This window comes from Panthera onca, chromosome E3 (genome assembly GCF_046562875.1).
Source record: "Panthera onca isolate mPanOnc1 chromosome E3, mPanOnc1 haplotype 2, whole genome shotgun sequence".
NCBI classification, from domain to species: Eukaryota; Metazoa; Chordata; class Mammalia; order Carnivora; family Felidae; genus Panthera; species Panthera onca.
Window position 1 is genome coordinate 3,444,556 of NC_138354.1, and position 14,266 is coordinate 3,458,821.

Below are 14,266 nucleotides of genomic sequence, written 5' to 3' on the forward strand. Positions count from 1 at the left end.
CCCTCGGGCCGTAGCGGGCTGGTCCCTGTCCTGGGGTCTGGTTTCATGAGCTTGCCTACGGCCCGTCTGTCCTCAGGACCGTGATTGTGTTTGTCTTACTATTTATGATTTGGCTCAGGCTCTGTGAAGTTAGATGTTCTAAGTTAGAACTTACAGAAGATGGAAAGTTCCGCACCCAGAGGTTAGGGTTGCCGTGCTCTTGTAACCGGTTTTACTTCTAATTTCGCCATCTTGTGGCAACACGTGTGTCCTCGTTGGTGGAGTCCTTGCGCTTTGACTCTGGGATTCTCTGAACCAGTTTCAGCATCTTGCTTGCTGGTTCCCTCACCAACAAGCAAAAGGAATCTCTGACCTGTACTGTGTATTCATAGGAGAGTCGTGTTTTTAAAAGGATATGACAGGCAAGAGGAACGCTGTATCTCAGGGACACAGAAGATGCCCTGAGAGGGCAGAATGAGTGGCGTGGGGGCAGGGGCGTTCCTGGATGCTTCCCAAAGCCCCGGACGCCCTGCAGCTTCTAGAGGAGCTCATGGGCTGCAAGGACAGGAGTGGGGAGGGGGCGCACTTTCGAGGACGGGAAGAGCCTTTGCAAGGTGCAGGTGTTTGCGACTAAGTGACGCCTCCGGGTAATGACAGACTGGCTTTGCAGGGAGAAGTGGCGGGCAGAGCCAAACGGAGCCACGTGGCGCCCACCTGGGCTCGCCACTAATTTGGCACCCGTTCAAATCCAGGTTGTTTAAAAAGGAGACGGAGCATTCCATGGGAAGGCAGGGAACTGGGACCTTGGGTGTCCCCATCCATTCATCCTAGCCCTACAGCCGGAGGCTCCCCTCCGCAAAACAGAAGCCCTGCACTCGACCCACAGTGACCTTCTCAGAAGGCGTGTTAGGCATGGCTGGGAACATGGCGGCAGGGCCTGGGAGCTCTCTCTGCACAGGCTCTCCCGTGCGGAGTGGCATTCTTTCCCAGGAACGCTAAGCGGGTGTCATCTTGCCGGCCCCTCACGTTTCCCAGCCGTGGGGCTAATGCAGCTGCGGGCCAGGGCCCCCGGGGGACCACGCCAGCCGGTTCTGCCTTTGCAGCCTCCACGGATGCCTTGCAGTGTTTCTCCAGTAGCGTATAAGGAGGCCTTGCCAGTTCCTCTCCCGTCTTCTCAATCATGTGAGCGGAACAGGCTAGAAGCCCAGGGCAGGCGACCCCTGCTGACCCCGCCGAGGCCGTGTGCTGAGCCCCGGCAACCACAGTGGCTGCATGGCCAAGGGCACGCTCCGAGCCCCCGGTGCCCATTCAGGCCAGTGACGTCCACGGGGTCAGGGCAGTCACCGGGCCGGCAGATGAATGCTTTAGGCCAGTGAGGCAACCAGACAGATGGAATCCAAACACGTCAGACTTTGAGGCCAAAAGCCTGCCAACACCAAGCCCTGTCGTTTCGTAGCCCGGGGTATTTCTCTACACCAGGAGCTCAGATGAAGCAGCCATGGCTGGAGGGGTGGGGCTGGGGACACAGGGAGATAGGAGCAGGAAGGAGTGCCTTCGCAGAAGCACAGGGGCCCTCACAGTGGGGCCTGGGGATTTGGTCCATAAATGCACTTGCCGTGCATGTCCCCCCTCCATGCGCACAGACACGTCAGGACAACAGTGCTCCGGGGCAGCACTCGTGCCCCGGTTCCTGGTGGTGGTGAGCAGGTGCCCACGGCCCACACCTGCCTCGGTCACTCGGTGCCCCGAGCACCGGCCACCCTGCTCCCCAGCACCCTCTGAGGCGTCTCCGTAGGGGCTCAAACAGGAGATAAAAGGTCTTGAACTGACTCTCCTAAAACCGAAGTCATCTCTTCCCTTTTTCCTTTCATCCTCCTTTCCTTTTTTTCCCCTAAACTTGTCTTACGAGAAACGGTACAAGTGCTGCGGTTCAGTCTCCCGAGGGTCCCTTTCACGGACAGGAGCTCACCTGTCACCTCGGACTCAGAAACCACGACACCCTGCCGTGAGGCCCAGATCGAAGGGGGTCCCTGACACTCAGTACAATTTGGCTGAACTGTTAGCGTTTGACTCTGAGGCGCGCCTATATCTTGTTAACGTCTAGAACGGTGCTGAGCGGACAGTGTGGTCCCAGCCCTCCCGCCACCCCCGCCTCCCCTCCCTGCCGCTCCATGTGGTCCCCTCTACGTGGGGCAGAACCGCGGCAGACCCTCCGAGTCTGGGGCACAGCTGTGGTTTTCCTCCCGCCCTGTAGTTCATCTGCCAGCTCCCCTCCTTCACCCCCCAGACTCGTGCAGGGTCTGCCCCGGGCTGGACGCCGGGCCACGGGCAGGGCTCCTGAGTGGACGTTGGTGCGCTCCCTGACACCACACGGCGGGGGCTCGCCTCCGTTTGCCCGGCAGCGTTGCACGGACCCAGGCCATGGTCAGTACTGGCCAGTCTTCCCCTTTGGGCCCCTTCCACATCAGGGGCACAGAGGAGGAGGCCGGTGGTGGCCCTGGGCCCTGGGGGCACTTAGTGCTGTCTGTTTCTGCAGCTCCTCCAACCCAGGTTACCCTAGACCCTCCCTTCTCCAACACAGGCGTTCCGTGCACCCTCGATCCGTCCTCGATGTACGTCTGCTGTCTCCCTCTTTCACCTCTGTGTCTCTGCGGGCTCCGGTGGGGGCCCCAGTGCTGATGACTGGGGGAGACTAGCCTCCACCGGTGCCAGGGTCCTGGAGGCTACCCACCTGTCCCCAGCTGTGCCGACTCCATCATCTTTTCCTGATTTCACTGCCCATTCGACTACCCTGCTGCTTTTCTGACTCCCGGGCCGTGCATCAACTGACCTCCGGATCTTTCTCCACCGCACGTTTTTGACCAGTCATCCCACCTTTTATTTTAACATTTTTTATTTTTTAAACGGAGTTGAAATTCACGTAACATAAAGTTAACCGTGTCAAAGTACACAGTTCACCCGTTAGTGCGTTCACAATGTTGCTCAACACCCGGTCCCGGAACGTTCTCATCACCGCGAGAGGAAGTCCTGTACCCGTGAAGCAGTCACTCACCCTTCCCTCCTTGCGGCCCCTGGCACCCACCGATCTGCTTCCTGACTCTGGATTTACCTATTCTGGGAACTGCGTGAAATGCAGCCGTACAATATGTGGCCTTTGGGGTCTGGCTTCGTTCACTTGCCATCACGTTTTCGAGGCACCCACCTTGTAGGTTGTAGGTTCCTTTCTACAGCTGCACAGTCCACGGTGTGGGCACACTGTAGCTGTTGATCCGCGTCCGCCCATGGGCCCCTGTGTGGCCTTCCCCTGTGGCCAGAGCTGCCGTGAACACGTGCACCCGTGTACCTGCCAGAGGACCAGCTTCCGGGCGTCCCCTTGGGAGCCGAACTGCTGGCCCATATGGTCGTCCTCTGTTTAACTTCTCGAGGAACGGCCAGACTCTTTCTGTGCTTTCAACATGGAGTGTTTAGAGCTTCGAGTCTGCATTTAGCTTTCTGGAGCAAGCGGGCCTCTCGGCACTGTGTCTGCTCAGGCTCCTCCTCGCCCTCCTGGACTGCCCTCCAGTTTTCCGAGAGATCTCGGGTTCTTGTGCCGTCCCCCAGCCCCCTGGCCACTTGCAAGCTTAACGAGCACATTTCTGCTCAATTGTGTCGTTTGACACCTTTATGAAGTGTTAAAAGCTCAGGGCCCTGGAATGACCCACCTCGGCAGGGCACGTTTGGCCTGAAACTCCCTCTGTGCTCCAGCCTTCCCTCCACGTGTGTCCGCTGGGTCCCCCAGAGCCACACAGCCTGCACAAGGCCGAGTGTGCCTGACACAGGGATGTGGAGTCAGGGCTCTCCTGGCTGGTGTGAGGTCATGGTGTCTCTTGACTTGGCCTGCTGGTCTGGCTCCCAGGCAGCAGCCAGTCCTTCTCCGAGAAAGGTTCTTTGAAGAAGCACCAGTTCTTTGAAGACTGTGTGTTTGGGACAGAAGTGGGCGGAGACTCCGTCCCCCCCCGGTCATCGTGTGGTGGAAATGGCTCTGGACCCTAAGTGAGGACACACGGCCACGTGGGGTTACGTGGGATCCTGGCCAGGTCTTCTCTCTGGGCCTGTCTCTGCATCCTCACCTGTTAAGCAGGAGGGAGGACGGGAGGGTGTGAGGTTCGTGACGTTTGTCCCCAGAGACTTCACCCTCAGGCCCCGCCCTCTGGGTCCTGATCCTGGCAGGACCTCGGACTTAGCAGGAGCCTTATCTCCAAGGCTTAGACCGAAGGTGTGTGCAAGATTCAACTAACCTGCCTGTGTGCGGGACACGGGGTGGGTCTGCCCAGTGCGACTCACACCAGGCATTTGCACACTGTGTAAATGGCAGCATCCGCTTTGCGGCTCCTCCGTCCCTTCTCACGATCTTCTCTCCCACAGGTTGGAGCCATCGGAGAGGAGGAGGAGTGGGTCAGCCTCTACGAGGAGGAGAATGAGCCTGACGCCCAGACGCTGGAGATCCCAAACCTCACACCCTACACTCATTACAGGTGAGAACCTCGGGTGCTAGACCGCCACAGGAGGAGGGCTGGCAAGGCCAGCGAGTGGCTTCAGCCCGCAAGACCAAAACCCAGCTCTGTGTGTGTAACCGAGGCATTTCTCAGCAGCGGTAACAGTCCATGTTACCTGAATTCATGTTACATGAATCCTCAAGAGGATTCCAAGAGAGGGTATATCCCCGAGGCCAGATTAGCAGCTCTCCTTCCTTCAACACCGGCTGCGATGGCTCACTCGTATGTTAGGCTTAATACCAAAAGCCCCAGGCAGCCCAGACGTGGGTCTTCACAAAGCCCAGTGACCCCTTGCGCCTGTCAACAGCCTGTGTGTAAACAAAGCATCTTCCACTGAACATCCTCTGCTTCCCGTTGCAACGCCCAGGAGCCGCGGGCCTCACTAATCAAGCACTTAACATGCCATTTAACCTTTTGCTTCTTGATCCTGAAACCTATCCAGGCAGTAAATCCTTGGCCTTAACAAAGGGTAGCGTGATCACAAGCCGTTAGAGATGTTATAACTTCCCGTAAGATCATTGACCAAGATGAAATTTCCAGTTATCACCAGATGTTGAGTTTGATAATGTCACTGTTCTGCCAGGACGGATACTTTTCATAAGATCAGGGAGTAAAAGACTAAGAATGACTAATTCAGAGAGTAAAAGGTGAAATTACATCTTTGTAAAGAACATTTTTTTTGAGTATAATACCGACATTACGTTTTTTTTTTCCCTAAATGCCTAATGAGAGATGCTGTTCAAGCTTCTGTTCGTTTTAACAGCCTCCCTCAGATTAGAGCAGATGAATCAAGGTACCACGCACTCGCTTTTCGAGAAATATTTTTCTCCGCACGTGAGCTGCAGGGCCTCCAGGCTTTCCATGTGCAATTGATGTCAGTTGTACAATTGCTTCGAAGGCCAGAAACTGTGATTAGAGACCCCTGTCCGTGTCCTATTCCAGACTCTGTAATAGATGCGTGTTTGCTCAGGGTACATTTATTGGACAAAAGTTCACTCCAAGTAATCTACATACAAATAACAGAGAACTGAAAACATTAGCCCAACCAAGCTTTAACGCACATCCGCCCCCACCCTCCTTTTATAGGTAAGGAAATGGAGACAAGTCTGATTTGCCTCGGGTCCCAATTGCCAATGGGGTTCGGGTCCTGGGGTGTGGATTCTGGGGCCAGTGCACCTCTCCTGAGCCGACAGAGAATGGGGTGTGGGCATCCGTTCTGGTGAAAAGACACCAGACTCTCGAGGCCACCATTTGGTAGTGACATCCTGACACTCCAGTTCTGTCAACTGCTTCTTTGAACCCCAACCCCCTGTCCTTACCCCAAACTCGAATCAGCCAGTGGCATCTGACGACACAGATTTCTGGCCGTGAAACCCGTTCCATTATGCTGCACTCGGGAATGTAGCATCTCTGAGTTTCAATGAATTTACCATTCTTTGGAGGTTTTTGGGGAAAAGGACCAGATATGCAATTTGCATTTTTAATGAAACCGGGTGGAAAGAAGGTGCCCTTGAGCGGCAGCCTTGATGACACGGAGGGACACACGCCTGCACCTTCCGAGAACGTTGTGGGTTTTTTTGTTCTGTCTGTCTTTCCACATTGCCTTTTGCCATTTGCCTCTAGATTTCGAATGAGGCAGGTGAACATCGTCGGTGCCAGCCCCTTCAGCCAGTCCTCCCGGGTCATCCAGACCCTGCAGGCGCCCCCGGACGTGGCTCCGACCAGCATCACCGTGCGGACTGCTAGCGAGACCAGCCTGCGGCTCCGCTGGGTGGTGAGTTGGGGGGCCGGAAGTTGGCTGCAGGGACGGTCATCTCCAGTGTCCAGGACCTAGCGTGAAACCAGAGCTTAGTGATGCGTCGGCCACGGCTTTGTCCCAGTCACAGCTAACCTCTCGGCGAAACCAAAAAGTATTGCGTTTTCCCGTTGGGCTTGGGTCACAGACCAGCCCCGGCGACCCTGTTAGTTAATTAGCAGCAACACTCACTGGCTTCTCGGAACTGAGGAATATTCTCTGGGGGAGGGAAACCAGTGGTGCCATAAGCTGGACCTGTAAGTCCTTAAGCTGGGTCAACATGAAGCCAATACTCAATGTTTGTAAGGGAGCCAGCCTGATATCTATTCAGAACGTTTCCCCCACGAAATTAAGCCAAGATGTATTAAAAGAAATTACGTCCGGCCAAAGTTACTGATAGGGTTTCATTTAATTAACGGAAGAAAAGTTCTGGGGGGACAAAACGCGGTAAAGGTCCCAAGCGTGTTCCCCGCGGGAAATATTTTCCAAGGAATTGGCCTCGTAAGACAGGCCCAGGCTTGGCGGCCTTGACAGGTGGCAGTTCGGAGACGCCGGCTCACCCCGGGTGTCGTTCGTTTGCAGCCCCTGCCCGACTCCCAGTACAACGGGAACCCCGAGTCGGTGGGCTACAGGATTAAGTACTGGCGCCCCGACCTCCGGCCCCAGGCACTGGCACAGGTCATCAACGACCGGCTGGAGAGGGAGTTCACCATCGAGGGGCTGGAGGAGTGGACGGAGTACGAGCTCCAGATGCAGGCGTTCAACGCCATCGGCGCCGGGCCCTGGAGCGAGGCGGTGCGGGGCCGCACGCGCGAGTCAGGTGAGGTGGGGGGGCTCTTCCCGCCCCGGGGCTCAGCCCCCACCCGTGTCCCCGGTCATCGCGTCTCGTTGGCTCTGTCCCCACCTGCGTCTACGTCCACACTCTCCTAACCCAGTAATCAGGTCAACCGCGACCGTGACTTAAGTAGAACGTCATTAGAGTGAATGCCACTAATCTGAAATTAATGACGGATTTTACCAGGGGCTGGATTCATGGTATTATTTGCGAAGTGAGGCACGGTTCTCGCCATCAGGGATAAGAAGCAAGAGTGTACAGAGTTCCTAAGGGAGATCTTTATAGCGCAAGGCCCTCAGGACCTCCTCTTGACAAAGTAGTATGTGGGTGTGTTAAGATAGTCTCACCTGCACTGACAAAGAGCCCCTCGAAGGTTCAGTGGCTTTAACACAATAGAAGTCCACTTTTCAGCTGCCACCAAGTAGGACCGTTCCTGTTCAGGGGGTGGCTCTCTTCGAGGCGATTCAAGGACCCAGGCTCTGCTGTGCCGTAAGACTAATTGTCATCTGTGCCCAGCTACCAGAGGGAGAAGAAAGAGTGAAGAACGGGCATGCCTGACCCTTAGAATCTTTCCAGAAATGGTACGCACTTCTCTGCGCAGAGCCACCTGGCTCGGGGTTGCCGCCGGTTGCCAGGGAGGAAGGGAGAAGTGTCTGGGGTCAACAGGCAAAAATGTGGACTGCGGTCTGGTAAGGACCAGTGTGTTCCCTGAACCTTCTGGGCTTCGTGGGCTGACCTGTGGTTTTGGGGACCCTCGCTGGCCCAGTTTGAGATTATGGAGTCCCAAAAAAGGGCTACTGTCCTATTGAAAGGGTATGGTGATACAGACCAGCTCCTTCCACCTGGTCTGAAACGGCTAGGTTCTCTCCTGAACGGGTGGAAACGTATCGTTCCTCTTCCAAGAGGACCGACATTTAAAGAGGGGTTTGCCAGAACAGCCGGGGCTGCCTCAGATGCCTTCCTGGCTTTCTTTTCGGCTGTAGGTTTTATTACGTTAGCAATAAAAGATTGAGACTGTATGCTCAGCTTGTGGCTGTCTGATCACATGGATTTTTAAAAAGCTCTATTCACTGTCTGAGTCTTTGTGACAAAGAAGAGAACTTGAAACATTCTAAGGGACTGTTCTAGCTCCAGTAACAGGCAGACCAAGAAAATATTAGAAAAAAAAAAAACAAACCGCGTCACCGTGACTAACTAGAAAATTGTGGACAAAGTGTAATTAGGGGGGATTTTGAATTTATTGGTTGTCCTCATAAGAAAAACAGGGGAAATCCCCATGTGTCAGAGACACGAAGGGACGGAAGCATTAGGTGGTGAGCTGGTGCGGTGGCTGCCCCGGGGGGCTGGCACGGGGAGGGGACATCCATCCTGGGAGTTGCAGGACTCAGGACATGGTGCCCATCCAGGAAAAGGAGGTTCAACCGTGAGTCTCTGCGAGGCGGGGGGCTGGAAGCGAGACACTTGCCTACAGACAAGGCTCCTCAACACTGTACCATGTTTGAAAGAAGAGACTAAAAGCTCTGCCCGAGGAAGTTCGTCCGCCTCTACCTGTCTACCTGGACGCCGAATGGGAAGAAGCGAGGTAACTCTAGGTCCCATGCCCGACTCAGGTTGGGGCTCCGCCTTTACACTGTCCCGGAGACTTGTAGAAAAGAAATTAATGTAAAACTTGCTTCCAGACACCAAGATCACAAGCAACGAAAGAACACTTTGACTTCATTAACATTAAAAGCTTTGTGCTTCAAAGACTACCATGAAGAGAGTTAAAAAAAGAAAACAGTCCCCCAATCGTAGAAGATATTTGCAGATCATACATTAGATAAGAGACTTATATCCCTGATGTACACATAAAAACTCTTACAACTCCAAACGAAAAGATACCCCAATTAATAACTGTACAAAGGATCTGAATATCCATTGTTCCCAAGAAGACATACAAATGGTCAGTTAAGCACGCGAAAGGATGTTCAGTGTTATTCACTGCCAGGGAAATGAAGATGAAAACCGCAGTGAGTTGCTGGTGGCTAAAATAAAATCTAAAATCAAGATGGACAATCACAAGCGCTGTTATTAAAAAATAAGCACGGTTCAGAGACGGTACACTTAGTATGTCATCGGAAGGCCCTGAGGAACATCCTCACTGACCAGCTTCTTACCCCGGGGGGACAGTGATCCACTCCTCCTGAAACGTTACGTGTGATAACCTAATAAGCTATTTCACTGGCCTCAAAAACAGAACAAAATTTTTTTTTAGACAAAAAGTGAAAAAAGAAAAAGAAAGAAAGAAACGTGGTCCTGGGCCAGACTTTCTGGGCAACCAAAGAAGGAAACGTCTATGGAGAGATACTGTCACAGCCAAATTGTCCCAGATAAAAAACAACTTTTAAAAGATGAAAAAGATGAATTCACAATTTTTGCCAAACACACAAGGGAATACTCTGTCGTGTGTAATAATGAGATCCTTTTTAGTAAGGGAGGGAGGGAGGGAGGGAGGGAGGGAGGGAGGAACGACGGAAGGAAGGAAGGAAGGAAGGAAGGAAGGAAAGGAGGGAGGGAAGGAGGGAGGGAAGGGAGGGAGGAGGGAGGAAAGGAAGGAGGGAGGGAGGGAGGGAACGAAGGAAGGGAGGGAGGAGGGAGGAAGGAAGGGAGGAAAGGAAGGGAAGGAGGGAAGGAAGGAAGGAAGGGAGGGAGGAGGGAGGAAAGGAAGGAGGGAGGAAGGAAGGGAAGGAGGGAGGGAGGAAGGAGGGAGGAAGGAAGGGAAGGAAGGAAGGAAGGAAGGAAGGAAGGAAGGAAAGGAGGGAGGGAAGGGAGGAGGGAGGAAAGTAAGGAGGGAGGAACGAAGGGAGGAAAGGAAGGCAGGAAGGAGGGAGGAAGGAAGGAAGGAAGGAAACAGGACCTGATTACTTTAAAGTACATACTAGTATGAAAGAGAATATGTAATAAGTATGTTTAAAATTATGGAAGGCTTACAGTTGCAAGATGAATAAAGTCTAAGCAATCTTATGTACAGCATAGTGATTATAGTTAATAATACTACTTTAAAGTTGCTAAGAGGTGCACCCGGGTGGCTCAGTTGTTTGAGCATCCAACTTTGGCTCAGGTTATGCCTAGCTTGTGGGTTCGAGCTCCACACTAGGTGCTTGTTGCTGCCCGTGCAGAGCCTGCTTCAGATCCTCTGTCCCCCTCTCTTGTCCCTCCCCCACTTGCACACACTCTCTCTCTCTCTCAAAAATAAACCAACATTAAAAAATTTTTGTAAAACAAAAAACAAAGTTGCTAAGAGAATACATCTTAAATGTTCTCACCACCAAAAAGGAACAATAGTTATTTGACCGAAGGAGGTATTAGCTAATGTTATGGTGGTAATCTCTCTGCAATAAATATCACAAATTGACATGTTGCACCCATTAGTCTTATGCAATGTTGTATATCAGTTATATCTCAATAAAGGTGGAATAAATATTAAAGTCTTAAACTGTGAAAAGAAAGCATTAAAACTTTAAAGATAAAATGCCATTTTTAAAGCACTTTTTAAGGAAAAAAAAAGGACACAGCCACTGAAAATGAAACACTACAATTGAGGTGAAAAGCAGTTTAGACACTGCTAAAGAGAGAATTCTCAAACCGAAAGCTAGATATGAGTAATCTATAACTGTAACTCTAACGAGTAAATAAAATACAGCACAGAGACACAGAGGTTGAAAACATGATAGGTTAAAAGGCATAAAGAATAAAATGACAGTGTCTGACATATATCTAATATGACTCAGAGGGGAAGGAGGGAGGAGAAGAGAGTGAGGAAATATGTGGAGATAACGGCTGAGAAGGTTCAGAACTGATATTTTATCAGACTGAAGAAATATGCATCCTGAGCAGAATAAAATATGTCCACACCAAAATGCATTATGCTGCAAGTGTAAAGCCTGAAAGCCAAAGGGAAAATCTTAAAAATGTTTGGAGTGAAGGCATCTTACCTGCAGAAGGCAAGACGATTTGAAGCCGACTTCTCAAGGACAGTGGAGGCCAGAAGGCAGTGGAATCATGGAATAATAACAATCCTGAAGGAGCTAAGAGAAAGTAACTTAACCTCAAGTTTTACACTCAGCTAAATTACTTTTCAAGGATTCTGTTCAGAAAAGTACAAATGATACGTGAAGATGAATGAAATGTAATAAAAATGGAAAATAATATTGTTTTGTTACATTTCCAAAGAACACTCTCAAAAAGACAAAGTGAACCAATGTCAAAACTGCTGAAGTGAGACTATATTTTTGTAAAACTCTGTTCAGCTGCTGCAAAGCTACCTTCACGATAGTGAGTAGAATGCTGAGGCTGTCAGCATCTGCGTAAACTCACTCCAGATGTTTTCTTCTCGCTCTGTCCTCTTCAGACCATCTGTGTCACCTCCTACCCGGTAACTCTGAGTAGACTTTCTTGAGCGATGTTGTTTATTTTTGTAGGGATTTCTATGTTTCAGGTAATACCGGGCTACAGATTTTGTATCAAAAAAAAAGGCATAACAGATTTGTTTTTTGTCTTGGTTGGCAAAAAACAACAACACATGTGTGTACGTATCACGGAGAAGCACAAGCAGCCCCCGGCAACAACCGGATCAGTTTCGGTATTGCCACATTTGTGGTTCACTTGTTGAGAAAGTTTTTGATCTAGAGTAAGAATTGTTCTCACAACCTAAGCGTTGCTTTATGCTACCACATTCTTCTTTTGAGGGTTCTGGCTTACAGAAAATTATTTTTTAGTTTTTAATGGGATGTTTGTTCAGTTAGAAGAGTTTGGGTTCAGAAGGTGCCTTCATCACAAATTGAATAATAGGGTTTTTGATCTTCATTTCAAGATGTGATGATTCAGATTTCAGACACTTTTTAAAATTTTTTTCACATTTATTTTATTTTTTTGAGGGAGAGAGAGAGAGAGAGTGAGCAAGGGAGGGGCAGAGAGAGAAAGGGAGGGAGGGAGGCAGAGAATCCGAAGCAGGTTCCGGGTTCTGAGCTATCAGCACAGAGCATGACACGGGGCTCGAACCCACGAGTCATGAGATCGTGACGTGAGCCACAGTCGGATGCTTAACTGACTAAGCCACCCAGCACCCCCAGACCTCAGACACTCTTCATGGTGGAAGAGTGGGGTCCTCAGAGCCCCTCTTAGGCCGATCCCTCCCCGCAAGAGTACAGTGTTTGGATATTGGCCCTCCCAACCTGCACATTCTCTTCCAGTGTTGCTGGATCTTTGGAGCTTGGCACCTCCACCTCTGAATGGCACTTCCAGAACCTCCTGCCGGAGGCAGCCCCTCACCTCTGACAGGCAGCCCCCCGCCCCCCAGCCCCTGTTGCAACATCTTGATGTCTTGCCTTCCCTGGTCCTGCCGAATTTGAACACGTGCCCTCCCAACAGAGAAATCCACCCCTTCTGAGAACAGACCCTGCCAGGCACCGCTCAGCCCTCGAGGGTGGGTAGGAGGGGGTGTGGGTCGCAAAGCCCAGTGGTGGAGTGCACCTGATGGGCAGGGAGGGAGCGGAGGGAGCTGAGGGGGAGAATAAACTTGAGACCATGCCTCGTGAGGGTGGCCACACGTGGGCACTTACATACGGTGTGGCCACAGGCATGCTGAGAGCCGGTGTGGGAAGCACGGAGCGGAACATTTTGAACCACATTTAAATGACGTTTCCGATTTTGAAGTACGATCTGACTGGTTTCATGACATCTTATGATTTATGATGATATATTATAAGGATAAATGAGGCCCTAAAAATCAAGACTGAGCAGTGAGAAATCCTGTGGAGGAGAGGGAGCAAATGAAGGAGAAAAGAAGCATTGTAATCGGGATTGTTTTTAATGAAAAAGAATTTCTAGGACTGTCCCCAAACTCAAGATGGCAGGTTGGAAAGGGAGTTGAAGCTGCCTCAAAATAGAGAAAGGGTAAGATTAGTTACTTGTTTATTTTTACCAACTTTAAGATACTCAGATACTTTGTAACTAAACGGCGGAGTGGATCCTGGTGGGATGTGGATCCGGTGACACTGTGGTCCTGAATGCTGCCATGACCTTGCTGGGGGACCCTAGACCTGCCTTTCCCATCTGAATACGGTTTAAATGGGTCCACGAGAAAATTATCAAAGCCAAGAGATTATCTAGAAAATAAAGACTCGCCTTTTAAAGTTTGATGGTTGTCTCAATACACATTCTTTCTGAACCACTGGAAACATATAGGACAAAATTAGTTCAGTGATGGGGCTCCCAGTGATGGGGGCCTGGGTGGTTCGGTCGGTGAAGCGTCCAACTCGATTTCTGCTTGGGTCACGTTCCCACAGTCATGGGATCGAGCTCCGTGTTGGGCTGTATGTGAGACTGCCTGGGATTCTTTCTCTCTCTCACTTTCTGTCTGTCTGTCTCCCTCCCCACCCCTGCCCTGCTCGCGCAAGCACGCTCTCCCTCTCTGTCTAAAATATTAATAAATAAATAGAATTAGTTCGGTGACTTCCGTAAACAGGAGAGAGTCAAACTTGATCCTGCAGGTGCACGGGTAAGATTTGCACAGCTTGCCTCCGGAGGCCCATCCCTTTGTAAAAAGCACTCACCTGACTGGACTGGATGGCATGCTCTCCAGCCCTGGTTTGCCCACCTGCAGCACGGGGCTGCTCACCCCTGCCTCACTGGGTTCGTGGGCTCCTAGATGTGAGTGTGGATCCGAAGACCCCGTAGCACAGGAGGTGCACTGAGCAAATGGGCGATCTTCCCTCCCCTCCCTGTCATGTGCATGGTAATGTCACCTGCTCTCTCCAGCACCCCTGCCGCCCTCACAAAATACCGCATTTACAGGTATCACTGAACCGGGGTCTGGAAGTGAGGATTTCCCCCTGGAGAGAAAAGCCTGTAGCTCCCCCAAGTTAATATGAAAACAGCCCAAGCATATTGTCTTGCTGGGCGGATTCGGGTAAAATTGAGCACCTAAATACCCCGGATCTGTGGAATTTGTTGCTAATATTAAAGAGATTTACATTTCTGTTATATCTCTGCAGGCTTAATCTGATCACTCCAAAAGGCTCAGAATTCGTTGCTCTTTCAAGGACAACTTGATTGTTTGGGTAAAAGTTGGGCCTTTATTTA

General features: G+C 51.1%; 1 protein-coding gene and 1 long non-coding RNA gene across 3 annotated transcripts in view; one reads left to right on the plus strand and one right to left on the minus strand.

Annotated features, from left to right (window-relative positions):
* SDK1 (sidekick cell adhesion molecule 1) overlaps positions 1-14,266 on the plus strand; it is an 882,012-nt gene that overhangs the window by 764,253 nt on the left and 103,493 nt on the right. For both annotated transcript variants that reach the window (XM_078440087.2, XM_078440088.2), the window contains exons 23-25: positions 4,384-4,493; positions 6,138-6,288; positions 6,892-7,129. In XM_078440087.2, the coding sequence (XP_078296213.2) occupies positions 4,384-4,493; positions 6,138-6,288; positions 6,892-7,129 (499 nt within the window). The remainder of the gene's footprint in view (positions 1-4,383; positions 4,494-6,137; positions 6,289-6,891; positions 7,130-14,266) is intronic.
* LOC132689664 (uncharacterized) lies at positions 5,981-11,398 on the minus strand. The gene is made up of 3 exons (XR_009615099.3): positions 11,119-11,398; positions 7,492-7,660; positions 5,981-6,344 (listed from the first exon to the last, which is right to left on the minus strand). It is a non-coding gene; the product is annotated as an uncharacterized LOC132689664 (long non-coding RNA).